General features: G+C 52.9%; 10 protein-coding genes across 10 annotated transcripts; 7 read left to right on the top strand and 3 right to left on the bottom strand.

The window, feature by feature from the left end:
* Positions 1-542: 542 nt before the first annotated feature.
* Positions 543-2912, top strand: A1O1_03460 (uncharacterized protein; the record flags this gene model as incomplete). Its single annotated transcript, XM_007724365.1, has 1 exon — positions 543-2912. One exon carries the CDS (start codon positions 543-545, stop codon positions 2910-2912), a length of 2370 nt encoding a protein of 789 aa, XP_007722555.1.
* Positions 2913-3810: 898 nt separating this feature from the next.
* On the bottom strand, positions 3811-5437 carry A1O1_03459 (uncharacterized protein; the record flags this gene model as incomplete). Its single annotated transcript, XM_007724364.1, has 2 exons — positions 3811-5046; positions 5102-5437. 2 exons carry the CDS (start codon positions 5435-5437, stop codon positions 3811-3813), a joined length of 1572 nt encoding a protein of 523 aa, XP_007722554.1.
* Positions 5438-5868: 431 nt separating this feature from the next.
* Positions 5869-7772, bottom strand: A1O1_03458 (uncharacterized protein; the record flags this gene model as incomplete). Its single annotated transcript, XM_007724363.1, has 3 exons — positions 5869-7340; positions 7397-7693; positions 7745-7772. 3 exons carry the CDS (start codon positions 7770-7772, stop codon positions 5869-5871), a joined length of 1797 nt encoding a protein of 598 aa, XP_007722553.1.
* A 3134-nt stretch (positions 7773-10906) lies between these two features.
* A1O1_03457 (biotin apo-protein ligase) lies at positions 10907-13133 on the bottom strand (the record flags this gene model as incomplete). Its single annotated transcript, XM_007724362.1, has 2 exons — positions 10907-10918; positions 10983-13133. 2 exons carry the CDS (start codon positions 13131-13133, stop codon positions 10907-10909), a joined length of 2163 nt encoding a protein of 720 aa, XP_007722552.1.
* Positions 13134-13407: 274 nt separating this feature from the next.
* Positions 13408-13772, top strand: A1O1_03456 (uncharacterized protein; the record flags this gene model as incomplete). The annotated part of the gene is made up of 2 exons (XM_007724361.1): positions 13408-13557; positions 13692-13772. Coding segments are annotated over 2 exons (231 nt in total), but the record flags the coding sequence as incomplete, so codon positions are not given.
* A 260-nt stretch (positions 13773-14032) lies between these two features.
* On the top strand, positions 14033-14955 carry A1O1_03455 (uncharacterized protein; the record flags this gene model as incomplete). Its single annotated transcript, XM_007724360.1, has 3 exons — positions 14033-14583; positions 14632-14860; positions 14914-14955. 3 exons carry the CDS (start codon positions 14033-14035, stop codon positions 14953-14955), a joined length of 822 nt encoding a protein of 273 aa, XP_007722550.1.
* A 1460-nt stretch (positions 14956-16415) lies between these two features.
* On the top strand, positions 16416-17862 carry A1O1_03454 (uncharacterized protein; the record flags this gene model as incomplete). Its single annotated transcript, XM_007724359.1, has 2 exons — positions 16416-17078; positions 17131-17862. 2 exons carry the CDS (start codon positions 16416-16418, stop codon positions 17860-17862), a joined length of 1395 nt encoding a protein of 464 aa, XP_007722549.1.
* A 1052-nt stretch (positions 17863-18914) lies between these two features.
* On the top strand, positions 18915-20522 carry A1O1_03453 (uncharacterized protein; the record flags this gene model as incomplete). The annotated part of the gene is made up of 1 exon (XM_007724358.1): positions 18915-20522. The coding sequence occupies one exon, from the start codon at positions 18915-18917 to the stop codon at positions 20520-20522; it is 1608 nt and encodes a 535-aa protein (XP_007722548.1).
* Positions 20523-21083: 561 nt separating this feature from the next.
* A1O1_03452 (uncharacterized protein) lies at positions 21084-22258 on the top strand (the record flags this gene model as incomplete). The annotated part of the gene is made up of 2 exons (XM_007724357.1): positions 21084-21209; positions 21266-22258. 2 exons carry the CDS (start codon positions 21084-21086, stop codon positions 22256-22258), a joined length of 1119 nt encoding a protein of 372 aa, XP_007722547.1.
* A 1063-nt stretch (positions 22259-23321) lies between these two features.
* On the top strand, positions 23322-24829 carry A1O1_03451 (aspartate aminotransferase; the record flags this gene model as incomplete). Its single annotated transcript, XM_007724356.1, has 3 exons — positions 23322-23627; positions 23691-23822; positions 23888-24829. 3 exons carry the CDS (start codon positions 23322-23324, stop codon positions 24827-24829), a joined length of 1380 nt encoding a protein of 459 aa, XP_007722546.1.
* Positions 24830-25505: the final 676 nt, after the last annotated feature.

The raw sequence follows: 25505 nt of genomic DNA, 5'->3' as shown, positions 1-25505 counted from the left end.
GTGAACAGAAGCAAAGAGCATCAGAAGAGGAATGACGCTGGAGGGGAGGAGTGCTGGAGACTGATAAGAACAGGCAGGTAGTTGAGTAGTGAGTGAATGAGTGATGCCTTGGATTGCGGAGGTGGCAACCAGCCCCAATAATGGGCATCATAACAATACTAATACAGAGTACGTCGAAGTACTACGTAGTAATCGATGCCGGTCGCCTCCACCCCGTGCATGGAATCTACGAAGACAGATGCACGAGAACGCAATCAATCCATCACATGTCCTGCGCCGGCAACTCCTTCACACACAGCAACAATACATTTTTGAGCGGATGAGTTGGGTCAGGTCTCTGTGGTCACTTGCTGGAGCACATTCGATGTCCTGGTGATCGATCGACTGGCTGCCTGCGGACTTGCTGTTGGACAGATGATGTTGGATGCTCGGATCGGGATGCTCCTCAGTCAATGTCTCATATGTTGACTTCTGCATGTACACAATCCAACAAATCTGACCCCGACTCTTGATGACTGCTTCTACGCAGCTCTCTTTGCAGTATGTCGAGAACCGTGTCTACCGGGTCTACCAAGTCGAGACCAGCTGCGATATCGACTCGTTCCTTCACTCGATACGAGCCGGAAAGTACGTCACCCTCCCTTGGACGAAGCAGAGCCAGCACAATTCAATCCGTCACCCCTTCGACATCCCCACAGAAAATGAGTACTGATAAGGAGGATGTATTCGAGAAAACGATCCATGAAGAGAATGAACCCGCTTCACCAGATTTGGGCCGGTCCCCGCCTCTACCAGACCGGCTTGACGAGCTTCCAGTCGAACTGGCCAGCTTTTCCGACCGATTTGTAGACTCTTTAAGTGCCAAAGTATACAATGAGCCACCTTCAATTGACCAACTATCCGAGCTCTTTCAGGAATTCTATGCCAGGGCCTCGGCAGCCATTTCAATACACATCTCTGCCCTCAAGTCGCGGCTCAATCGGGATCAAGCACCGTCCCCCTCGAAGGCCCCCCTGAGATCGAAGACCTTACAGAGTGCATCCTCCAGCGATTCGCTAGCACCTCCAGACAAGGCAGGAAGTTTCCAACAGATGCTGACGCCTTCAGAGGTGACTGAGCGTCGGAGACAGAGAAAGCTGCTAGAACACAAGAGAATATTGCTGGAAGAGGCAGTGGAAAAGAGAGTCTGCGAGAGAATATACGACAAGATTTGGAGGCATAAAAGCACGCTGGACGAGGTGAGAGATGAGAAACTGCGGTCGAAGACGGCTGCATTATCACTCGTCGGCATCGGGTTGAAAGATCTAGGCATTGAATGGAGTTCAGACACCGAAAAGACGCCGGAGGATGTTCAAGCGTCTCTTATACCAGCAAGAGAAGGTCTTGCAAGAATGAACGAGGAGCACTATCCTCTGGGAAAATTGCAACATCTGACTGCAGCCCATAAGGCTATTGTCGACACTCTTTCTTCCATTCACACCTCCTCCTCCTCTGCCGACGAGATCCTGCCTACCTTGATCTATACGTTGATCACGTCTCCGATGGAGGGAATCAATATCATCAGCAATCTTTACTTTATCCAGCGGTTCCGGGGGGCGGCCAAAATCGACGGTGAAGCGGCGTACTGTTTGACGAACTTGGAGGCTGCAATCAGTTTTCTCGAAACCGTCGATCTGGCGAGTCTCAGAGCCGACGAGCTCCCGGAAGGTCCTAGAAAGGCCTCATCGCTGGCCGAAACGGAGAGTACAGACAAGCTGGAAGCCTTTCCTCCCCTTCCCGGTACAGCACCGACACCATCCACGCCAACAACGGCCACCTCAGTGTCCAATGCAACTGGCACCAGTGCAGAGTTCAGTCCGGCGACATCCACTCTGAATGCACTTCCCGAAAAGTCGACTTCTGTTCCAGCAACTCGTCAACGCACATTTTCCGACCTCCTGCAGCCCATCAGCAGCGCGAACGAGGCGATGCGTTCCACAGCCGAGGAAGGTTTCAAGAACATTTCAAGTACGCTGGACAACAGTTTCAAGTTCCTGCTCGGCAAGTTAAACGAGCGCGGCACTGTGGACTCCAACGTGGAAGTTGTTGTGCCCAAGACGCTGGACGAGGCCAGACAATTGGTCAGTCGACCTCTAACACCAGACGAGGATGACCACGCCCTTAGCGAATCGAGCTCTTTCCTGGATGGCCATCATACGCCGGTGCCTTCGAATCTCACCAAGACAGAAGACAAGATACTCAGCCTCCTCGGAGGACGCAAGACGGCAGTGCGTGAACGGAGTGTGGATAGTGTCAAAAGCAATGGAAGTGGGAAAAAGGTGGCCTTCGTGGCGGGTAACACGTACTCGACTTCGCCGCCAACGGGAGCTGCTTCAGTATCCGCCTCAAACCCGCCAACAAAGCCCCCGCCACCTGCCTCTCAGGCAGCGAGCAGCAATCCGCTCGAGTCAGTGAAGAATTTCGGGACCAGCTTAAACCCGATGAACCATATTGGTTCTGCACTTGGTGGTGCATTTGGACGCTTTGGAAGCAGAGCGACCGCGTCCGTCTCTCCTCCGGCAAGCACGCCGCCTACTCCGACAACCTTGGTCGGTGCGGACACCAAGCCTGCCGCAGTGGAGAGTGATGATAAGAAGAGCGATCCGGATGGCAATGAGGCCAAGAACGTTCCTCTCCGAAGCCCGGACAAGGCCGAGTTGTCCAGCATCAAAGCGGCTCCGCCGGTATCACGCTTCATGAAACTCACAGACGCAAACGACCTGAAGGTCGGTGAAGTCAACGATCTACTCCTGGACTATCAGCGTCTGGCAAGGGTTCTTGGCATGCTTGTCCAGCGTGCAGGAGCCGAGATCGAGGAGGCTGAAGGCGACGCTGTGGGTTCTGCTGCAGGAACTGATGGGGAGAAGACCTGAAAAAGGGGAGCAGCGGTTCCGTCCCTCACGCCTTGGTGACGATGACTTTTGGCCCTCTAGGGACTGAGAACCCCCTGGTTAATCTTCCCACGAACATGCATTTTGTTCATGCAGCGGTGGTTCCCGAAGATAAAACCCGGACCCAGCAAGAGAATGTCGCGAACGCAGAGCCCTTCGAAGCTGCATTGCATATCACAGCCAGGGTTCAGAGATTCACATCTGCTTTGAGGCATCGTGTAATGGCCTCAACAGCTCGGAATGTTTCCCAGGGAGGCATGACCAAGCCATTAGACCACAAGGCGCTCTGGATTGGTCCACCAGCTGCTGGAGTCCCGACAAGTTCAGGGGATTTCTCCTCCCCACCTTGCTTCCTGGCGGGTTTTCTCTGGCATTGTCGAGATGTTCGCGTCACTGAAACGAAGGCGCCTGAATAGATGGGAGGGATAAGGCAAGAACACCATAATATTTGAACATCCGTCCTACTTCCTGGATTAGAATGTTCGTCCATAGAGTCTGCATACTAGACAGCATAGATCTCTCAAAGTTTCCCGTCCTCCTGCTTTCCTCTTCTGGTAAGGCAGACTACACACTCTAGCTTACAAACTCTAGCATCTCCAGGATCATGTTATTCGTAGCATACAGCTGGTGGTTAGGAATGGTAGGATCCTTGGCTCTGAGGCTCGTCTAAGCGCTTTGATATCTATCTATGGACATTAAACATGCGAACAGTATATGGGTATCATGGAATCAGTCTTCGTGACATCGTAAACCGTTTCTGGACTCCCGTGCATTTGAGTCATCCATATTTACAGCACACTTCTCTGCAACAACAGACTGTTCTTCCTGCCCAGCATACCTGGAGAACTGGCATGCGCCGGCACCAGAAAACCCACTTGGTTCACTTGGCTGGTGCTTTCCCTCCGATCAATTCCACCCCGCCCCTCCTCAGGCCCTCCAGCTCGCGATCCACATCAGCTCGCTTGACCTGGACTCTTCTCTCGCGCTTCTTGACCTCCAGCTCGAACTTGAGGGCGATTTTCCTGCGCTCCAGTCTCACAGCCATCAGTTTCTGCATATCGGACTGGAATTTCTCCAGGAACCAGGTGGCGGTCTGCTCACGCTCTTCATCTGTTTGGGACTTGAAGAGTTGGCGCTGGTCCTCGGGCCGCATTTTGGTGAGGTTCGTGAGTTTTGCCGATAACGTCATTGGGTTGCCGTTCGCGTCGAGGGCAGGCTGTGGCGGGGGCGCCGATGGGTCGACTGTGAAAGGAATGGCATCTAGGTCTGCCAAGGTTTTGGTCGGAAGAGTTTCTGGGTCGAAGTCTAGATCGCGACTGTGATGGGATCGTTTGAGGGATGGAGTGGTGTTCGATGAATCCGTACTAAGTGGCTGGTCTTCCTCCGAGGATGACTCATGGTAGGAGGATTCTTTGGAAGAAAAGGCCGGTTGTTGGATATTGGATGGATGTCCTTGTTGAGGTGCTTGGAGAGTCGAATGGGTCTCCTTGGATGGTTCGGCGAAGGTATTGTCATCGGATGCTTTGAAAGTCTTGAAACGGTTCACGTGCGGATGCAGTGGAAGTTCGGCAACCTCGTTGAGGCCAACTTCGCTCAAAGGCTTCCTCTTCGTGGGTAAAGGAGGACTGGGGGGTTCCTCGGGAACTGGTTGACGGGGACCAGTCTTTGCGATGCTTTTCTTCAGATCTCGGACAGGAGTCGGGTTAAGAGGACCTCGCGTCCGTGACGGAGTGTTTTCCAATGGCCCTGGGCCTTCGGCGTATTCCCCTTCCGGATCATACCCCTCGTCGTACCTCTGGTCTGTGGACGTATAGTCAAGACTACCATCATCCAATTGAGTTCCATATTTCGAAGGTCGACCATGCCGGTGTCGTTCAGCATCTACCATGACCTGCCAGCCCACAGCAGGACGTCCCGCTCTCTGAAGCGACACAGCCGGCTGTTCTTCGTACAAGTTGTTATACTGCTGAACGGAAGATGTTCTTGGAGGATGCGATGAGTTGCGTCTCTGTCGGGGATCGAAGTCCATGTCCATCTGGCTGTCTAGATCGTCTGCTATGCTGGTTGAGTCGTCGAAGTGGATGCTTTGTGTATCGTCGAAAGCAGATACAATGGGCTTCGAAGAGAAGTTAGCTCTTTATACACGCTGCAAGTCGCTGTGGAACTCTGACCTGGTGCGGTGCTTGCATGTGAGGCACCGTACGAGAGGATTTGTGATGTGCGATAGCGGCTTCGACTTCAGCTACATCGTGCTCGGCGATATGTAGATTGTTCGAGGGAAGTTTGCCAATGGTGTTTGGTACTGGCAGCTTCAACTTCGCAGCCTCTTGACGATTGGTATTGTTGCGGTCTCTGCCATCCTGGCTTCCTGCTCTGGGTCTTGGTCCCGCATCCTCCTGAGGTTGCACTGTCCGATCACGGTGGGTTTTGGGTTGTGGTGTCAAGGAGCGTTTTGCGAGGTGCATTTGACTGCTTGCACCTTCACGATTCTGTACGAATTGCTTCATGTTTGCTTGGAGAGGCATTTCTGCGGTGGGAACAGCAGACGCATCTGCAATGTTATGTGATTGCGAAGTGTTGATGCCAGCGACATGAAGTCGCCGGAGTTATCAGTATGGGCGCAGGCCAAAATAATTGCGTCAGACCAAAACGCGACCGAACGCGAAGGCACGTGCTTCGGTTACGGATTATCTGTTTTCCGGCAAAGGATGATATACGTACCACGATGGCTACTAATCACTAAGATATCTTTCCTACTGTCGAGCTGTTTATTTGAGGTAGAAATACTGGAGTCTCCAAAGATCCTGAACCGACCACAAGGAATCCCTGGCAGTCACCATACCGGACCAAGGCACAAACAGTGCAGGAGTACTTTTGGTTCCACCAACGGCGCCGGCAGGCGTTCATTCGTAACAGTCGTAATCTTGCAGCAGCAGCATCAGGTCGAATCGGTCGTCGACCCGGCTTTAGACTCTGAGCCAGAAGTAGGACCCGAAGCGGACGTTCCTCCTGATCGAGAACCGGTCTGTGACATGGTTGCTTTTTTGCGGCCTCCAGATTCGTTCTCGCCATCGTCTCCATCGAATCCGTCAGTGCCAAAGGCATCATCACCTCTTCGCTTGGGCCGCCGCCACGCGGGCAGCGTGGAAACCCGCTTCCAGACAACCTCATCGTCACTGCTGCTGAATTCATCGCCTCTCCGCGGCATTGGCTCTTCCATACCAGCAAACGGTCGATGTGCGCTGCCGAGAAAGCCGTTGAACAGTTCGTCCGAACTGGGGTCGGTTTTGGCATCAGGGTCCCAAACGGGCATGCCTCCTGGTGGCAACGCCTCGCCGGAAGCTTGACCATGAGCATACTGTGCAACGGAGCCGTTGATGCCAGTAAGTGACCAAGCGAAGACGGCAACGTCTCTGATTGCGGCCATGAAACCGTCCTGTGCGGTGTCTTGGGCGGCTGGGACTGGAGTGGCAGGAACCACACTGGCTTGGGTCGTGTGAGGAGGCAGCATTGGCTCCGGAGCCCAAGGCGCTGCGAAGACCCCATTGGAGTAATATGGGGCCTCCGTGGCACCGAGAGTGTGTGGTACGAGAGGTCTTGCACGACGAAGGATCACAACCAGGCCATCTGAAGTGCAAGAGACGACGGCTTCAAGCTCCAGCGGCTCTGAGGCAAGATCTTCCTGAAGGGTTTGAGACGATGAAGATCTTCCGGACTCCGCAGTATCAAAAGAACCGTCTTGATGGCTTGCTTCCACATCGGTGCTGTCGCCAGAAGTAGATCTCTGTATCAGGGGATTGGGACCAGCTGGGACAGCCTGAGCTTCAACTGGTTGTCCTGTCCCATCAGCTTGCGCTGGCCCCACTCCATCAGGAAGCGTGTCAGCCTGAGTGGATGTCTGCAGAGAACTGTCTTCGGCTACACGCGGCGTGGAAGCATCCGTCATCGAGACACTTGACCCGGATCTGATTCCATTTGTCAAGGGGACACCGCCGTCGTCGTCTTCGTCGCTCTCATCAAGACCGCGCACCGACTCGGAGTGTGCCCTATTCGCGTCTTGAAGTGGGTTGCGATACCGAAACCTCAGGTAGGCAATGGAGTCGTTAGCTTTTGCGCTTTCAAGACACTTGATCGCATCCTGCAGACAGTTCTCTTCGATGCAGTAGTAGAAGCTCTTCCCAATAAGCTCTGATGGTTGGATGCCAAGAATGGCAGTCAATCCGTCGGTGGCGTACATGACAGTGGAGGTGCGGGTGAAACGATTGAGGAATATTGCGGCTCGCGGCTCTGGATTGTGGACAGCCGGTTCCTGATAGAATTTGTTGGACAGGAAAGAGAGCATGTGGTATCGGGGATCCCGCGGTGACGAAGAGAAGATCCGACGAATGCCAGCTCCATCAAGAGCCCTCTCTGATTTCAACGTCAGCGCCGACTATGATGAAGGCCATTCAAAAGAAGCAACTTACGCCTTGCCTTTGGACCCCGTCGGTAGACTGCAGTGCTAGCGACCAAAACATCATAAACCACGGTAAAGACACATTCACAGGCAACCCAAGAGCCGTCCTTGTGCTTGATCCGACAGTAGTTCATAACTGCGGCCTTGTCGAGGCTGATGCCCCGGCCATGAATGGACCGCCCGAAAGGGATCTCATCTGGGTGGAAGTATTCCCAGCATGATTTGCCGGTGACTTCAGGCGGAAGGTACCCCAGAATGTCCTCAATGGAATCCGAGCAGTACCGAATGCGCGCATCCAAAGACAAATCTAGCCGACGGATCAGTGACGGCTTCCAATGCTTAAGGACGAGCTACCAACCATGAATGGTGATGAAAACCGTTTCCATATTGGCGGCAGGGAGCAGGAGAAGACACAAGAGACAACAAGAGGCCTTTGCGCACCGAGCAGTCCTAAAAGACGCTGGCCTCCTTCCAAAACATAGGGAAAGTCGAACCCTTTAGTAGTTGTTCGTATGCCCTCTGGAGGGGGATAGCAGCTCGAGGTGAAGGAGTCTTGTGTAACAAATCAGGTCTTGGGACGAGAGCTCTGAAGCGGTGCAGCGTGATAGTTCAGCGACTAGCTGAAGCAGCGAGTATTGAGATCAGCTCCAGCGCATGTATCGCTCATGCGTATGCGAACAAGGGCCAGGGTATCCCACGACTGAAGCGAGAGAAAATGGATGGCGGCAGTGTGCTCTACTCTGCAACCCAGGACCAGGTAGTGATTGGGAGAAGATACTGCAAGTTCAGGCTTGCGCACAAGGCTGGACGTGGTCAGAAAGAACCACTAGAGGCGATGCAGGAGCTGTGGAAGGTCAGACGAACGCCGTTGGTTTCCGTGTTACGGGAGGCCTTCCAACTGACATCCAGGGTCGATATAACGTGCTGGTGCGAGCAAGGTTGACGACGTAATCCGGGCAAAGGGCGATCAAGTAGGAGCATAGTACAACGGGGTGACCTGGAGCGGAATTGCGAGAATCTCGGTGCAGAAGGTCATGATCGTAGATGGGAATTGTAGTCGCCACCCATCAAGCAGTGTATTCTCCCATAGTCATTGGCCCATAGTCATTGGCCTTTTTCTCGTCGAGTCCACTACCAGCGTTGACTTGGAGGTCCGCAGATAGGACTATTCTGGTTGGACGATTGGACAAGGCAGGGGAGAGAAGGACGGTGGACCACGACGCGCCCGGTTCCAGCGGTGACTTGTCCCAGGAGTCAGGCGAAGGGGTATTAAACTTCAGGGTAAGAGTTGACAGTTAGTGGTCAGTACCGTAGATAGAAGTAGTATGTCAGTGGCTGCGGCGACGGCGACGGGGTCGTGGAGGCGGAGGTTTAGGAGGTGGAATGCAAATGAATGGTCAAGTCCTGCCAACTTGAACCCTACGCCGCTTCTTATTTCCTGCGGCTTCTACGTCAGTGCCTGGCCGCACATTCTGCTGCCACTACCAGTACGTACTACTACCACACTGCGTACTGCCATACTACTATTAACTAATGTGTAGATCGTTCAATCCTTCAAACTCCTTCTAACTGCTACCTCTGAATCAATTTCCTGTTCAGGTCTTCAAGCCTTATCCTTGCGGGGGACTCTGCCACTGCTCTCGTCACCCTTCGTGGAGTCCCTCGGTACCTAGTGCGGTAGAGAGCAGAACAAATTCAAGCCATACTAGTATCCCCTCACAAAGATCCAACGCTTCTCAGGACCACTCGACAGCCTAAGCCCTCATCGTTACCTCGTGCCCTCCGCTCCCAATGTGCGACATGACGTGTCGCATAATACAAAGACGCTAATTGAATGTGTAGCGCTCGAGCACGAGGGATCGTCCAGGCCGAGCACAAGGTCCTGAGACTTGCGCCGAGGACGTGCGAAAGAGTGGTCAAGGAAAGTGCATAACTGGAGAGCCGTTACTGTCAGGATATGCCAACCAGCGCAGGGTCCCTTGAACGGCTTGGAGGCGGAACCACCTATCCGAGCGCCACCTTGCCAACCTCATATTTCCACTGCACTGCACTGCACTGGACTAACGATGCTCCGTCGTGCTTGAAGCAGAGGCCCAGAGCCGCCCCGTTCATCGTCTCGAAACGAAGTCAAGCGAGAGCAAACGGGGAGATCTCTCTCAGAGCTATCCGCAAGCACTCGAAATATCCGCACTTCGTCGTGCGGAAGATCGCACCTTTTGCAGTGCAGACAATCGCCGACAGTCGTGGTCCGTGGAAAGATATGCCCCCAGATGTACCATGCCTTCCGGGTGGAGGCTGATGGAGAGAGCTTTCTCATGTTCATTTTAAGATGTGCTACATACCGTCAACAAACCCAAAAGGCGGTGATCAGATCGCAATTTGACTGGTCCTAAAACATCAAATTAGTGCAGCTGACGGCCGGCTTCTTGATCTGTATATATCTTGCGGAAAGCGACTCTGGCTGCCCACGTCCTACACGATCCTCACCATCCCAGCAGCACCCCCAAGGGTTCATCCATCGCCTCAGAATGACATTGCTTGAATTCGTCAATTGCATCCATCTTCCGGAGAACGAGCGTGTACCCTCGTTTGAATCGCCGATGACATGCATCAAAGCCAAGCCAGAGCCCTTTGTCTCGCAAGACATCCCTTGCTAGCTGATGAGAAAGGGCGTCAAAAAGGACGTCTGCATTTCCTCGTCCCTTGCCAGAGTTTACATCAATCTTGCCATGCAACACTGGCAGTGCCTTACCACCCCACTGCTGATCTGTGGCCAACTGTGCCCCGTTCCTGGGCCCATACCGTTGTCTCACTGGAAGCCACGGTGAAAGGCTGACCGCCTCAGCGCTTCTGCTAGCCGGTTGTCCCCTTCATCAAATTGCATTGCTTTCATGAAGAGCTCCGCGCCCCTGACCACGGGAAATGTTACATGGCAGTTCAGGTATCATCACTAGCGCAACTGCACCTGGAAGATGTGTGCTGTTGTTGAACGGAGTTTTAACAGCCTTCACGAACATATGACCTAGTATCCCAGGTGCTACTCCCACCCGCTTCTGTTTCACAAATTCCATAGAGCGCCATCTTTTGCAGGTACCGGTAGCTGACGTTCCCCGAATCCGAGAAAGGAGCTTATGCTGTGTGACTGGGTTCGGGGACGAGCAATTGCGGATATAAAACCTCCTTTCCTCCAGTAAGACGAAGTGAAGCCCTCGCCCTGTCATTCATGCCGGCCTGGATTGTATTTGGCTGCTCGCTTTGTCGGCAAGTACGCATGGTAATGCGCCCGACATGTACTTCCAGACCCTGCCAAAGGCTGGGGCATAGTCATAGAATTCTCCAGGGTCTACGTATCATCTCCACCTCGGATGGACCCTCGAGCATTCTGTCGCTAAGCATCAAGGCCCCGCGTGTAGTGCGTAGTGGAGGGAGGATGACGGTTGTGTGCATACGGAGTACACGCTGTCGTCTTTTGTGTGTTGGTTGTTGAATGTTGGCTGGCGGCTTCTGAGGGCTGATGCTGTCATATCTTCCTCTGTACAGAGACGGCAAGTTAGCTTGAACACACCCTTGATGCACAGAGAGGATTTGAGGCCTACCTTTACCAAACCTTTGAAGAAATCAAAACTGTTCGCATCACTCTGCAGAGTCCACCTGCGCCCAGTCTCGCGGTCTTCCCACCCAAGCTCTTCTGCTATCAGTAGACCATAGTCTCTAGTGATGCCCCTGATTCGTGCTCGCTGCCCGCCCTCGGCCTCCAGTGTCACAATCTGGTCCATGTGAAGCCAGTGCTCATAGTACATCTTTTCCATGACCTCGTCAAAACCTGTCCGCAAGAATCGTGCGTAGAGGTCGTCAAAGACGGTCAAAATGCGGGCCAGCAGTCTCTCCAGAGTAAAAGGAGGCACTTCTTTGCGGAGGAACTGCGTGAGCTGATTTAGCGAGGTGGTCGGCGCAGTATTGGAGGTGTTTAGCCCGATCCCGCACACGGCAATATATTCCTTGGTGTTATAATGGCTGTTAACCAGAATGCCTCCAATCTTGGTGTAGTTTTCGTTCAGATCACCACCATTTCCCTTGGCTTTGGTAGGATCCAGGGCATAGATGTCGTTCGGCCACTTCAGCTTGATCGGCATTTCCTTATACTGATTCCCCTCGTAAGATTTGATGCCCTGGACAATGGCCATTGCAGCAAGATACTGGACGAAGACGACGGGTGCAGATTGCATTTGTGCCATGGGGTGGCGAATCACAGTGCTGAACATAAGACTCCCGGCTGGCGATACCCAGACGTTGGATCCGCGACCTCGACCTGCCACCTGAACCGTGGCTGTTGCGGTGAACCCTTGAGGAAGATTGCGGAGTATCTTGGTATTCTTTTCAAGCAGTGTATTTGTCGAAGTGACCACGTCTCCATAAAGTAGGTGAGTGCCAAAGCTGGAAGCACTCGGCGTTTGAGATTGGTATTTCTGAAGATTGGCATAGAACGCCTGATGATTAAAGTAGGGCGTTGCTTGGGCTTGGGGATAGTTGTCGTCATGAACGAGAATGTCCTTGACCACGGTCTTATAATCGATAATCCGGTCGGAGCTGCCGTCGTCATGGTCAGCAGATTCTTTTGTCTCTGCTTGCGAAGCCAAGGTTTTCTCCAGGTCCTTCATGTTCCACGTGGAAAATCTCACAAGACGAAATGTGTCATTTTCGTCGTGGATGAGTTCCTCGCCATGCTCATCCTTCTGAATGAGATGGCTCAAAGATGAAACCACCGCCGCTGTGTTCTCAGGTTGCAATGAAGATAAATGCATAGGAGACAGGGAAGGTACGTTATGCTCGCCGCTCACAGTAAGTCCAAGTTTTGTGAGACACGCCTTGATGAAATTCATTCTTTGGTTCTCGTCCTCGGCCAGGGTCTTGATGACATTAGAGAACCCAGGAACTTCCGGCTTGGGCTCAAGGTTGGCAGCAGCAAATCTAGGCTTCGTCAATAGCCAGTCATCTACTGCTTTTCCGAGAAAGACAAACTCTGGGTGCGGACCCGTCAAGAGCGCTGCACCTTGACCGACCTTGCAATATACAACAGCTGCTGTGCCTTCTCCAGAATCGACACTCAAAGGCTCCGTATAGCTCGCCAACACTTCCACGCCCTGCGATTTGTATTTCGGAGCGTCAACGAAGACACTGCCCCCGTTGTAGTAGGTCTTGAACACGGTTGGAACAGTCCCTTCCGATAAGACTGTCTTGTCAACCTTCATTTCGGCAGCCCGAGCGCCTTTCTCGCTGTGGTAGACGAAGCCGGGAAATGCACAGCCTCGAGCGATGCCAGGATAGAATGCAAGCTCGCGATCACCCACGACTTCCAGAAGTTTGTTCCCGACTTCAAACTCACACCTTTTACTGCCATAGTAGCCACCAGCACAAAATCCAATGTAGATGCCACCCCGTTCCACAAATTGGCGAATGCGTCTGTTGCCTTCGCCATTGAGTGTCTTGCAGTAACCCTGATCAGCTCCACCTGGGAATACCACTGCGGCGCAACTCGCTGTCCATGGTTCTTTGATGAGCATATCACCAGTAACAGGTATCACAGCATAATTCGGAGAAAGCAGCTTTCGAAGTGTGTACAGGCAATGGCGGACAGATTCGACAGTGCTGCCGTTTCCTGAAGAGAGCATTAGATTTTGATTCGCTCGCCATGCTTCTTGGGTCAGCGCACCGGAGTAGACGAGGATGTTCATTCGTTTAGTAGCCATTGTTGACGGTGTTGCTGTTCTTGCTCGGTGGTTATTTTGATGAAGTCAAAAACCGAATATGTCAGGCGACCATCAACGAGCGGAGCGCAACAACACTTTTTAGCATTAAATCCACCTGGACTTATACAACATAAAGCCAACCCAAAGAAATGTCGAAAGAGAAAGCTGCGACGCAGCTTCAAGCTGACGATGAGGAGCTCGATGAATGGTAGACGAAGTCCAACCGATACTGTATCATTCAGCCAGCAAGCGCTAACTGTACGCTTTCAGGGACCAGCGAATCTTCAGTACAGGCTGTGCCGGTAGTGGCTCTCTAGAGGTTTCGATCAATGACGAGATCGCTAACCTTGGATGCACAGAGGAACAACTGCGTATGAACGACTGCTACTATGACAAAAAGGATTGGCGAGCGTGTAAGAACGAAGTAAGTGGTGAATCCCAACGTCAATATTTAATGCAATGTTGGTGCAGTGGTTGGTTGGCACGAGGCTTTTCTCCACGCTCGATGTTTGCTCCGAGTTCTCGGTCATTTAGGGGCCCAGCTGATGGGACAAACAGATGGAGGCATTCAGACAGTGTTGGAAGCGGAAAGGGAACGAGGAACGAACGCAAACGAAAGATGCAGCTCTTGAGAAGTAGAACCCGAGGATCGATGTAGGATTTCGAGGCTGGTGATGGACAGCTTGACTTGGAGACTCGTCAAGGCGCGACGGATGGCGATCTGAAGGGAACTTCGCGTCTTCTGACTTTCACTTCTGCGCAACCACCTTTCGCTTTTCAAGTTCCTGCTCGCTCCTGTACACTAGACTGTTACTTCAATTGCTGCTGTCGGTGTGTCAGATAACCGAGCTCAGCTTGTTGTGTTCTTTGAGACAAAAAGTCCGGTCCTTACTGCAATCATGTCACGCAGTGTTCGACTCTCTATCAACTTCTTGCGGCCGTCAGCAACAACCCCGATTCTATTCCCTTCGGCCGCGTCTCGCACCTCCTTGCATAGATATCTGGCCCGAGATGCGTTACGCTCGACATTTTCGACGTCGTCAGTCCAGAGCGCCGCCCCTGCGGCAGCCTCAAGTCCCACCACACCTAAGACAACAGTGCCTCCGAAAGACACCTCAACTGGCCAAAACATCCAGTCGTCGAACGGCTTCGATGTCCAACCGCTAGATACGCAGGCAGACGACCCATCCAGGGTGGACTGGACGAAATCCTTCCACGGACTCTCCACCGAACCTTTCTCCAAAGAAGCCGCTGATATTCTGCAAGCGCCAATCGACCCAGAAGATATCGAAATCAAACCTGATGGCATAGTCTACCTGCCCGAGATAAAATACAGGAGGATCCTGAACAGGGCTTTCGGCCCAGGCGGCTGGGGATTGGCTCCAAGAGGCGAGACTATTGTCACAGATAAATCCGTCACCCGGGAATATGCATTACTGGCCCATGGGCGGTGAGTCGGACATGATGTTTCCAACAGTCACAGCTGACAAGCGGACAGGCTGGTGTCTATCGCCCGCGGAGAGCAGGTGTACTTCAACAAAGACAACATACCTATGGCGTCGGAAGGTTGCAAATCTAACGCCATGATGCGGTGTTGTAAAGACCTCGGGGTCGCTAGCGAGCTCTGGGATCCTCGTTTCATTCGAAAGTTCAAGGCCGAACATGCTCGGGAAGTGTTTGTTGAGCATCAAGGAACCAAGAAGCGGACCAAAATATGGCTTCGCAAGGTGAGCCGGGAATATCTATTGACAGCCTTGCTTCAGTGCTGATTGTCTCACAGGGTGATCCGGTGACATACCCTTATGCGGAGCTCAAGAGATAAATGTCGTCGATGCACACGCATGGCCGTATCGTGCTGGCCACATTGTCAAAGTCTCACCGTTTGAGTTTCATTTGGTACCTTCCGCTTGGAGCGTCCAACGGCTTACTCCGGCGACAAGGTCAGATTCGGCCTTCGAGGCTACCGTCCCAATGGTCGAGTTGTCTTCCTCAACATTTTCTATTTGACAAGACCGACCACTCGCGTGACGCTACAAGAGTCACCATCAGCCACAGGCATCTGTTGCGAAAGCGGAAGACGAAGATAGTTTATGCGTACATGCTCGCGCACTACCAAGGTCTACATGGCTAGACTGACGGCTTCGAGGCGGTTCCGATCCGTCAATGGCTTCGCGGCACATCGGCGTGCCTCCTGTACCAACAACTCTGTTAGACAGACCACTTTCCTCAGTCACGAAGCTGTAGAGTTCTCCGCTCTGCGCAGCTCGAATGATGTCGTTTTGTCGGCCTCCATGAGCGCCGTCAGTCTGTGTCTCACTGGCACCACGCATGTCAACCTGATCAGGGTATGCTATGACAGATCTTCCTTCGACGCTATTTAACGTAAACTCATATGAGCACTACACTTACTTGAATGCTGGAACATTGGGGAGTAGAAGCACCAGGCGTGGCCGCTCAATACCAAGAGGGGATATGCTATTAAAAGGACCAGGCGGTGTGCCACACCAACTTGCAAGTCAAGGGAGCACCTGTATATCTGTTATACACAAGTAGGTAGGTACCTACCCGAATCATGTGTATACGATGCACCCAGCCGAACAGCATGTAGAAAACCCATGTTGATTGACATCCCGACCGCCACCGTAGCCAGCGTGCTGAGCAGCTTTCAGATCGTGCAATTATATTCACCTCAAAGCTGCACAGCCCCGCCGCCATTTCCTGAAGCTGACCCAGTTCAGTCTACCGCTGGCTTGAGAGGCACTGCACTGCCAGTGAGGTCACCTACGAGTAGTAGTACTGTGGTAGGTACGTTGCAGTGACATAGTACTTCAGGCCAAGCATTTCCAAGACCTTCAATTCCGACCTACCGTGGCATTGACGCTGCAGTCCGGGTGTCAGTGCACTCCAGGGCTGGTTGTCTCATGCCAATGTTTGGAGGAGACTCTGGATAAAGGGTCATGAAGTCTTTCTGTTCTTCAACAACTTCTGACTTGATGCTGCTGCATGCTGGTTGACTCCTCCTTCCCCATACCTCACGTGAGCGAACCTTCGAAAACTGGACGGGTCCGCGAGACGCGTCAAAATTGAAAGGCCTAGACTCTTTCACATGAGAAGAGTGGCAGTGTTCTTAGCGACGGTCGACTCTAACTCTGTTGCTATTGCTGTCCATCGGCCTTCATCAGATCGATACAACCCGCTGTACCGCGAAGCTACCACTTATTAGTACAAAGAGCGAACAAAACAGCTCGACCGATTTACCCCGCGCTGTGCCGTGTTCACCAGATGGCTTCTGCTCCGACGCACGAATCCGCCGTTTCGGCCGATGCCGCTTCGCAAGAGGAAGAACGAGAGCTTGCGTTCGGGCAAGTCTGGAAGGACGCGGCCAAGGCACCTCAGCGACCAAAGATTGCAGAACAACCAGCAGATGGAAGACGAAAGTCATCGATCCAATTCCACACCGCGGCTGCCGAAGATACTATAAGAAGAGAGAGCGTTGCACAAGGCCAACGGTCATCTGCCACTCAACGGAGAATGTCGTCCCCCCCTCCTCCTGGCAACTACCACCGAGGCGTCTCCTTCGACACTTTTGACAACAGAGATGCATCCACCGAATCTTTTACCCTGAACTATAAGCACCGTGACTATGCCTCTACGTCTCGAAGCCGAACATTCCTATGCGGAACGGATGCCAAAGACTACTCAGAATATGCTTTGGAGTGGGTGCTGGACGAACTTATCGAAGACGGGGACGAAATCGTCTGCCTGCGCGTCGTGGAGAAAGACGCAAAGTCGGCCAGCGAGACTACATACGAGCGAGGCAAATATCGCGATGAGGCTCAGAGGTTGCTCGATAGCGTGATACGGAAGAACAGCTCCGAAGACAAAGCCATCAGCATTATTATGGAATTAGCTGTTGGCAAGGTTCAGGAGATCTTCCAGCGCATGGTAGGCGAAGGCTTTTGCACTTTCAGTGGAAACAGGCTGACATCCTCCTTAGATACAACTATATGAGCCGGCAGCGCTGGTTGTGGGAACAAGAGGCAGGAACTTAGGTGGCATGCAGGGCCTGCTTCCGGGCTCTGTCTCGAAATATTGTCTGCAGCACTCCCCCGTGCCGGTGATCGTCGTCCGGCCAACGTCCAAAAGGATGAAGAAGAAGATGAAACGGCAGTTGGAAAGCGGCCGAAGTCTATACAGCAGCATGCTTGAGAAAGCTCAAACCGCTGGGGGTAGCCATCTCCGCGACAAGGCCAACGACAGCTCGATTTCGATGGAGGCTACTGAGCAAGAAGCTGATGCTGTCACCAGAGCGATCGGAGCCCCCAAACGGGGTATCTTGAAAGGAACTTACGGCGGACCGCTTGCGCGAGTCACTTCGGCAAAAAGCGATGTCACTTCAGATGATGAGTCACCAGAACGAAGTTTTGCGTTACCGATCGGATACTTTACCACTGAAAGTGCACCCAGAGCCGACCTCGCCATGAAAAGTCCCAGCATCATAGCCCTTCAGGAAGATTGGGATGACGACGAGCTGCTTCCACCCAGATCTGCTTCGTCTCTCAAGCCTACTGGGAAACGTCACGAGAGACGAGATAGTGATGCTGCGATATCAGACACGGAAGACAGCCATCTTGTAGTTCCTCAAAAGATTCTAGAAGAACGACGTCCTTCTGTCCGAGAAACAACCCCCTGGCTGGAGGAAATCCTGCGAGACAAACCACAAAGGTGATCTCCAAGCCATGGTCGATCACGTTCACGGTAGCCTTGGACAGAGTGTGGCGTTGCCCAATATGCAGGCGTCATCCACTGTGGTTAAGGTGATTGAGGACTTACTGATAGGACCAGGGAGTAACAGCATTTCTGACGAATTGCAAGAATTTCTAAAGAATGGTTATGGGTGCATCGCTACACAGCGACCTGCTTGCATGGCCCAAGCCTGGTACATGCAAATGGAGTGTTGGGATATTACTGTCTCTTTGGCCGAAATCTCTCAACTCCACGCCGTCCTCCCAACAGGTATCCAATTCTCTGAAGCTGTGCGATGCCTCCAGGCTGCTATTTGTTCACATCTCCAGTGAAAAGACTGATTGGGATGCTTCTGCCAGTGGACTAGTCGTGGGGAACACAGACAGCCCGAAGCCTGGGTGCAAAGGCTGATGCGACGCAACGGGCCCTGGCTTGATGGACAGGATGAGCCCCCTGGGTGGGATTGATGACACTGCCGCTGAATAAGGGAAGGTCTCTTTGCACTCTGGAGGCTGTTGGTAACGGAAAAGGCCTCCTCCGTGTAGAGAGAGGTCGGTAACCAGCACTGGCCAAATCCGACTCTTCGAAGAACATACCTTAGATACGCGGAGGTGAATCAGCGGCAGTGCACACTTACCACACCTCTTTTTCGGCTGTATGTCTACAACTCTGGCCAAGCAGAGACACTGATTGCTACGTGTCCAACATTATTGCACTCGGCTTGCACCGAGTGAATTCTTTGGGCCCTCACTCTTATCGTTTAAAATAGTACTCTTCAAGTACTAGTAGTACAGTGAGTTGTAGAATACAACAAATGATAAGACGCACTGACCTGTCACGGCGCCGGGTACCTTACATCGGACAGTTCAGCAACGCCACTTTGACAGCCACTGCTTTCCCCTTTGCGCAGTTGTCATCTCCCTACTATCTTGTGCTTCCAGCTTCATAGATCACCGAACTATTTCTCGAACCCTCACCCTGAGACTATGCATTTCGGGAGTCGACGTCCTCGGTTTTGTGCCAGCGCTGCTCGACATGTTACCCACCCCCGCTGAGGACTGCGACGAGTGCGTTCCAGCGTACATGCCACACTCGACTCAGTTCGGAACCAAAGCTGCTCTCTCGATCACACCGTTTCTCGCGACCTTCGCCTGCCTGACATTCATCGCGTACAGAAAAGTCTACCCTTTGTTGTCTTCCACTCCTCCACGATCGCAGCATGGCGACAAAGGCCTTCCGCGGCCAGCGACATCCCCTCCCGAACCTGCCGCGCAGCACATCGCTCGACGCATCGCGGCAATCACCTTCTCCTCTACTATCGCGCTCTCCGCAGTGTTAACCGAACTGCTCCTATGCGAGATCTCGAATTCTTTCAACGCCACAGCCAGGAATATCGCGCTACAAGCCACGGTAGTGAGCCTCCTCGGTCTGCTTGTCGTGGCCATCCCGCTGCTGGGGATATCGTCCGTCGTCTCAAAATCAGGCTACAAGTTTCGCGGCGAGGGGAAAAGTCGTGTTCGTCTTGCATGGCTTCTGGAAATTGTTGGCTATGCGGTATTTCTGTTTGGCTTCTGGGCGATTGGGGCACTACTGCCTGCCTCCCCCAGCATCACCGAAAGTATCAGCAGTTCAGATGGTCTTTTCCAAGCTTGCTTGGACAGACTGGGTATAACCGGCGTTTCGCTAATGGCGCTGCTGTCCGGCTTTGCCTCAGTCAGTGCCATCTGGCAGACATTCGGACCCAGGACAAGGTTGGTCGCCGAGACAGATATCAATCGGAAACAAGCTGGTTTGGATGCTACCGTGGACATGATAGCGGAGAAGAAGGGACGGCTCAGAGCGTTGCTGAGAAAGTCTGCAGACGCCCCAACCCAGGGGTTCTGGGGCCGGACGGTGGGCTCGATACGCGGGAACACTGACACCCAAGAAAAGCAGACGCTTGAGATGGAAACGTCAGGCCTCGAGACTATGGCTTCCTCCCTTGAGACTTCGCTCACAATCTTGCGGGCACGTCGTGCTGACCAACTGCGGGCGACGACTGCCTGGGGCCGCATGTCCCTGGTTTTCTCCTACGTCTTTTCCTGCTACTGCGTCTATCGCATCTGTACCACTACAGTGAACATCGGTCGCCGTCTGCTGTCCAGCGTCCCTGCAACATCTCCTCATACAGATCCTGTTACCGCCACCATTGCCCTCTTTGCACGACACGTCTATCCGTCGCTGGACCAAGCCTCATGGGCGCAGCAGATCTCCTTTTTACTCTCAGGGGCAATGCTTCTGGCTTCGTTCTCGGCTGTGACGCAGACATTTCACCTCTTCGCTCGCTTCATGCCGAGGGTCCTCCACGCCACAAAGACGAATTTCGCCCTTTTGATCAGTCAAATCAGTGGAATGTACGTGATCAGCTCTGCTCTGATGCTCAGGGGCATGATGCCCAAAGAGGTAGGCAGTGTGATCAACAGCGCTTTGGGGGCTGGATTGCTGGAGCCTGCCTGGGTGCAAAGATGGTTTGACGGCTTCTTCATGCTCGCCGTGGTCGTCACAGGCTTGGGTATCTTCCTGGGACGACAGATTTCTGGGGCGGCGATATGGGAAGAGGACAGCAACTACGACGAACCAGTTGGACTAAGCAAAGAGTCCTAACTTATATTTTTATGTTGGCAATGTATAACGATGGGCTCCTGTCTGCTCGGTCAGTGTGATAATTGAAGGGGCAATCAGACGGTGCTCGGCAGACAGAGACGGCATGAGGCGTTGAGGAGACGCTATTCGAGAGCACTAGATTTCTAGACCTGGGCGTACAACCCGCGCGTGGACTGGGAGTTATAGTACAGATATTTGAGGACTTTCTGGACCGCTTCAATACATATCAGCTGTCAGAGAGACAGCATTGACCAATATGCTTCTTTACCACTACTAGCATGCGGTTGTACTGCGACTGATGGCCGCAAGAGTGTGAATCATGATTGGTGGAGGTACGTCGCTTTGTGCGGAGGCCCAAATGACGATCGCGACGTGTCCCAAAATCGATACGAAATTGACGAACTTGTATGATTCTGATCTACTACCTAGTTAAATCATACCTTTCGCATCGCTCGGGGGAAGTGTTGTGAGCAGCTCCGGTCTACGTCGAGATCAGTCAAGCGAAGACTAAGCTTCCGTCCTTGCACTTCCAGGACGTTGACCATTCCATCGCCCGGTGCGATGACCGACCAGTCTGGAACGCTGTCCTTGATACTCGTTGAGAAACATTCGTCGAGACCGATCCGAGGACGCAGACGCGATCTTGGCAACAAACTCGATGCCTTCTTAAGAGAGGCATATGAAATTGTATGTGCCAATATCTTCGTGAAGGTACTCGCCATGTCTAACTGGCGTGTTGATAGAACCGATCCATCTCGTCCCTCCTGACCTATTTGCGCTCCTTACGTTCTCCTTACCTATCCAATGCCCCGCCACCCCGCCACCCCAAGAGGCCAGACGCAGCTGCTCATGCGGTGACTGGCGCTGCTGTGACCAGTCAAGATGTGCCCGAGTATCTGACCGATTCCCAACGGGAAGCAATCGACCACGAGACCTCCTCGGTGCTCCGGGAAATCAACACCAAGATCACCAACCTCTCTTCCGCAGTCAACCTGCAGCATGATACAGCGATGAAATTACTGGAGAAGAAGTATGGGCGGCCAGATGGCTTTCTCTGGCGCTGGGCAGCAGGGGACGGGGATGCCCCCGACGCCGGGAAGTCGTCAAAACAGATTGAGGAAGAGGGCCGGATCAGGACACTCAAATCGGTCCGAGACGGGGTCCTGTGGTACTTAAGCAAGAGGCTAAATGACGCCATCATGGTCCAACAAGAGATGGTAGAGAAGAGATTGGAACGAGAACGACAGAAGCAGATGAGTGCTCTCCATGACCCTCGAAATAAAGGCGTCCGGGCCGCTGGAGAGCCTGAATTCAACACAGACGGTCCAGAGACCCTTCCCAACCGCGATTTACGCGGCCACGACGAATACAGACCTTGGAACGACACTCCTCGAAAAGACCAGACGCAGCAGCTGTCGGCCGAGCAATTACAACTATTTGAGGAAGAGAATAGGAGCATTTTCGAGCATTTCAACGACCAGCTGGCCAAAGTCACCCAGGTGGAAAAGAGCCTGATGGAGATCAGCAGTCTACAGCAGACGCTGGTCGGGCATCTCAGCGTTCAGGGCGAGATGATTGGGAGCTTGGTAACAGACGCGGCCAATACGGATGAAAATGTGCGCAAGGGGAATCGGGAACTGAAGAGGGCAAGTGAGCGAGGTAGCACTGCGCGCTTGGTCTTCTATGCGACGGTCGGCTTTTGCTCGTTCTTGGTGGTCTGGGATCTGATCTTCTAGTCCGTCTCAGCCAGCAAGGGTCACAATGAAAGGCTGTGAGCGCTCGAGCAACAAAGATCTTTTGGAGCGGAAGGCCGAACAGTCAGTGACCGATTAGGGATATCAATTTAGGTACCTTAGGTCGCCAGCAACGGTATCTCTGTAAATGGTACGTATGTCCGACTGGGCAGGTGAAAAGGGAACCGACGGCACCGTCTCCTGGCATTGCACTTGGCTCTCCGCTCCAGACGATGGTATGCTAGTGTAATAGTACCCCGGGTTTGCCAGATCATGCCATCCATCCGGTCTCTCCCGAGGTCACCTGGAGTCGTCGAGAGACCCAGTGGTGGGAGTTGGCGGCTAATAAAGTCCCTCTCTAATTCTGCCTGGTGACTGCTCAGTGTTAGAAGAGAGAACAGGCCTGGCATCAAAGTCTTCAACTGCAGACAGATGTTGAATGATGATTGCAGAATAGCGTACAATAACGTACTACATGAGGCCCCATTGCCGTTTGATAGTCAATGGCATGAGAAATTGTATACTCGCGATTGGTCTCCAGGTGCCCTTCAAGTTTTGCCTGCGCTGCAAGCGCTGGTTCTTTCCCCCTCACTGCCCCCAGCAAATCCACCATAATTCACTGCTTCTCCAACCTCGGGCTTCGGGGTAGACAGACTACCTTAGATAGACACATTATTTTATCTGGCAGAAGAGTCACAGCAAAGTCAACATATCCCCATCATTTGCAGTCCAACGGCTATCCACTGCACACCACGCCAACGATCCCTCCATCGTTATCGTATTGACTTACCGAACTCTTGAACCTAGAGCTTGCGTCGGCATCATTACTACTACTACCTAGTACCCTAGATATCTCGTCCGTATCTTGGGCTTGCCTAGATTCCCCCATTCTTTGTGCCTGTACACCCGCATCAGACAAGTCATCACCGCACCTCGCAGTGCAGCGCATCCGCCCGTCCTAAGTGTATGTCCCCTCCATCCATCTGTCCTTGCCTCAGGTATACTGCATTTCGGCTGTACCATATTTGTTTCAGTGATACAATCAGGAATACTTTTTGATCCAGTCATGCCCTCATCATCAAAGATCTCTCCCATCCCCGCCGACTCCCGTTCTTCTTCTGCCTCTGCCTCTGCCGCATCTACGCACACTGACACCAACGCCCGCTTATCACAGATTCAGCAACACACCATGGGCTCCATTTCAAACCGTCCGGTCGAGCTGTTCGACGCCGTCCCTCAGGCTCCAGAGGACCCTTTGTTTGGGTTGATGGCCGCATACCGAAAAGATACACATGAGAAGAAGGTCGATCTGGGGATTGGTGCATACAGAGACAACAATGCAAAGCCATGGGTGTTGCCTGTGGTCAAGAAGGTGCGCACACCACACCACATGCACACATACCAACAAGCAGTCTAATACAGGAGTGTTTTGCAGGCAGATAAAATCCTCCGAGACGACCCCGATCTGAACCATGAATATCTTCCCATCGCCGGTCTCCCAGAATTCACTTTGGCTGCACAGAAACTCATCCTCGGTCCAGACAGCCCCGCGATCAAAGAAGGACGGGTATGCTTTCACCGCGCGACGAGAAACTCTCTCGTTATGTTCCCTTGCTAACCCCGTTACTGTAGGCTACCTCCCTGCAGACGATCTCAGGAACCGGCGCTGTTCATCTGGGAGGTCTTTTCCTGTCCAGGTTCTTGCCCAAGCCCACTCCGGCCATTTACCTGTCCAACCCCACGTGGGCGAATCACAACCAAATCTTCACCAATATCGGTATGCCCATCAAGTCGTACCCATACTTCTCTGCAAAGACGAAAATGCTGGACCTTGACGGGCTGCTGTCGACACTCAAAGCGGCCCCGGAGAAAAGCATTGTCCTGCTTCACGCATGTGCACACAACCCTACCGGTGTCGATCCCACGCAGGACCAGTGGAAACAAATCGCCGAGGTATGCAGAGAACGATCCCTGTTTCCCTTCTTCGACTGCGCATACCAAGGGTTTGCCTCAGGGGACCTAGCCACCGACAACTGGGCCATCCGCTACTTCGTCGAGCAGGGCCTGGAGCTGATAATTGCCCAATCCTTCGCGAAGAACTTTGGCCTGTACGGTGAGCGTGCAGGTGCTTTCCACTTTGTCGCCGCTCCAGGATCCAAGGCACAGGACGTCACCAAGCGGGTCGCCAGCCAGCTTGCTGTTCTTCAACGATCCGAAATCTCGAACCCTCCAGCGTATGGTGCGCGGATTGCCAGCATCGTCCTCAACGACAAGGCCTTGTTTGCCGAATGGGAGGAGGATTTGCGCACCATGTCTGGCCGGATCATCGAGATGCGCAAGAGTCTCAAGGCGGAACTGGATAAGCTAGACACTCCCGGCAACTGGGACCACATCACCAGCCAAATCGGCATGTTCTCCTTCACTGGAATCTCCGAGGCTCAGGTGCTGGCCATCAGAGAGAAGTGGCACGTCTACATGACCAAGAATGGCCGCATCAGTATGGCTGGCTTGAACACATCAAACGTTAAGTACGTCGCTGAAGCACTGGATGACGTCGTCAGACATGTCAAGTAGATGGGATGAGACGGCAGTATGCGGTATGCTGGCGGACTAAAGAACCCGGAGCGCGCGAGTCCCACGTGGTCTTTTTCACTACCGTTGGCGTCGGGCATGACGGCAAAACAGAACGGCCATGATCTTGCGAACCTCTCCAGGCGCGTGCCTATGTGCAAACCCATGACGGGAACTATGCGGCTTCTGGCAAGTTGCGAGGGCCACCAGATCAACGCAATCTGAGAAACCCGGTTGTCTCTGCCAGTGGATGTCTCCAACAGACAGTCCATGACCGAGCTATGAGCGGAGGCGGGAGATGGGCGTTCTTACTACTGGGATCTAATCGAAGAGTTGGGCGTCTTTGGATGCATGCACACAGTATGCAACGCCACTTTCCAGATGCAACCGGAATAGATAAAAAGGAAACAAACCAAGACCCGCCAGAACCCGTCAAGTTGGGGAATTGATGTTGAATGTCATTACGATATGGATCTGGCGCTACCCAATGTTCTATGTCTTGGGATTTTTGTAGGAGTGCCAGGGTTTGAATCATGAGTTCGTTCTTGTTCTTGTGTGCCCCTTCAAATAATCTCTGTAGGGGTCTTCAAGACGGTGTGGACTTTATCCTGACGTTATCTGCCCGACAATAGCCTGCTTGTGGTATTCTCCATTCGCAACTCGTATCCAACAAAAGCCG

This window comes from Capronia coronata (assembly GCF_000585585.1).
Source record: "Capronia coronata CBS 617.96 chromosome Unknown acBCG-supercont1.3, whole genome shotgun sequence".
NCBI lineage: Eukaryota > Fungi > Ascomycota > Eurotiomycetes > Chaetothyriales > Herpotrichiellaceae > Capronia > Capronia coronata.
This window is presented reverse-complemented; position numbering and strand designations above follow the sequence as displayed.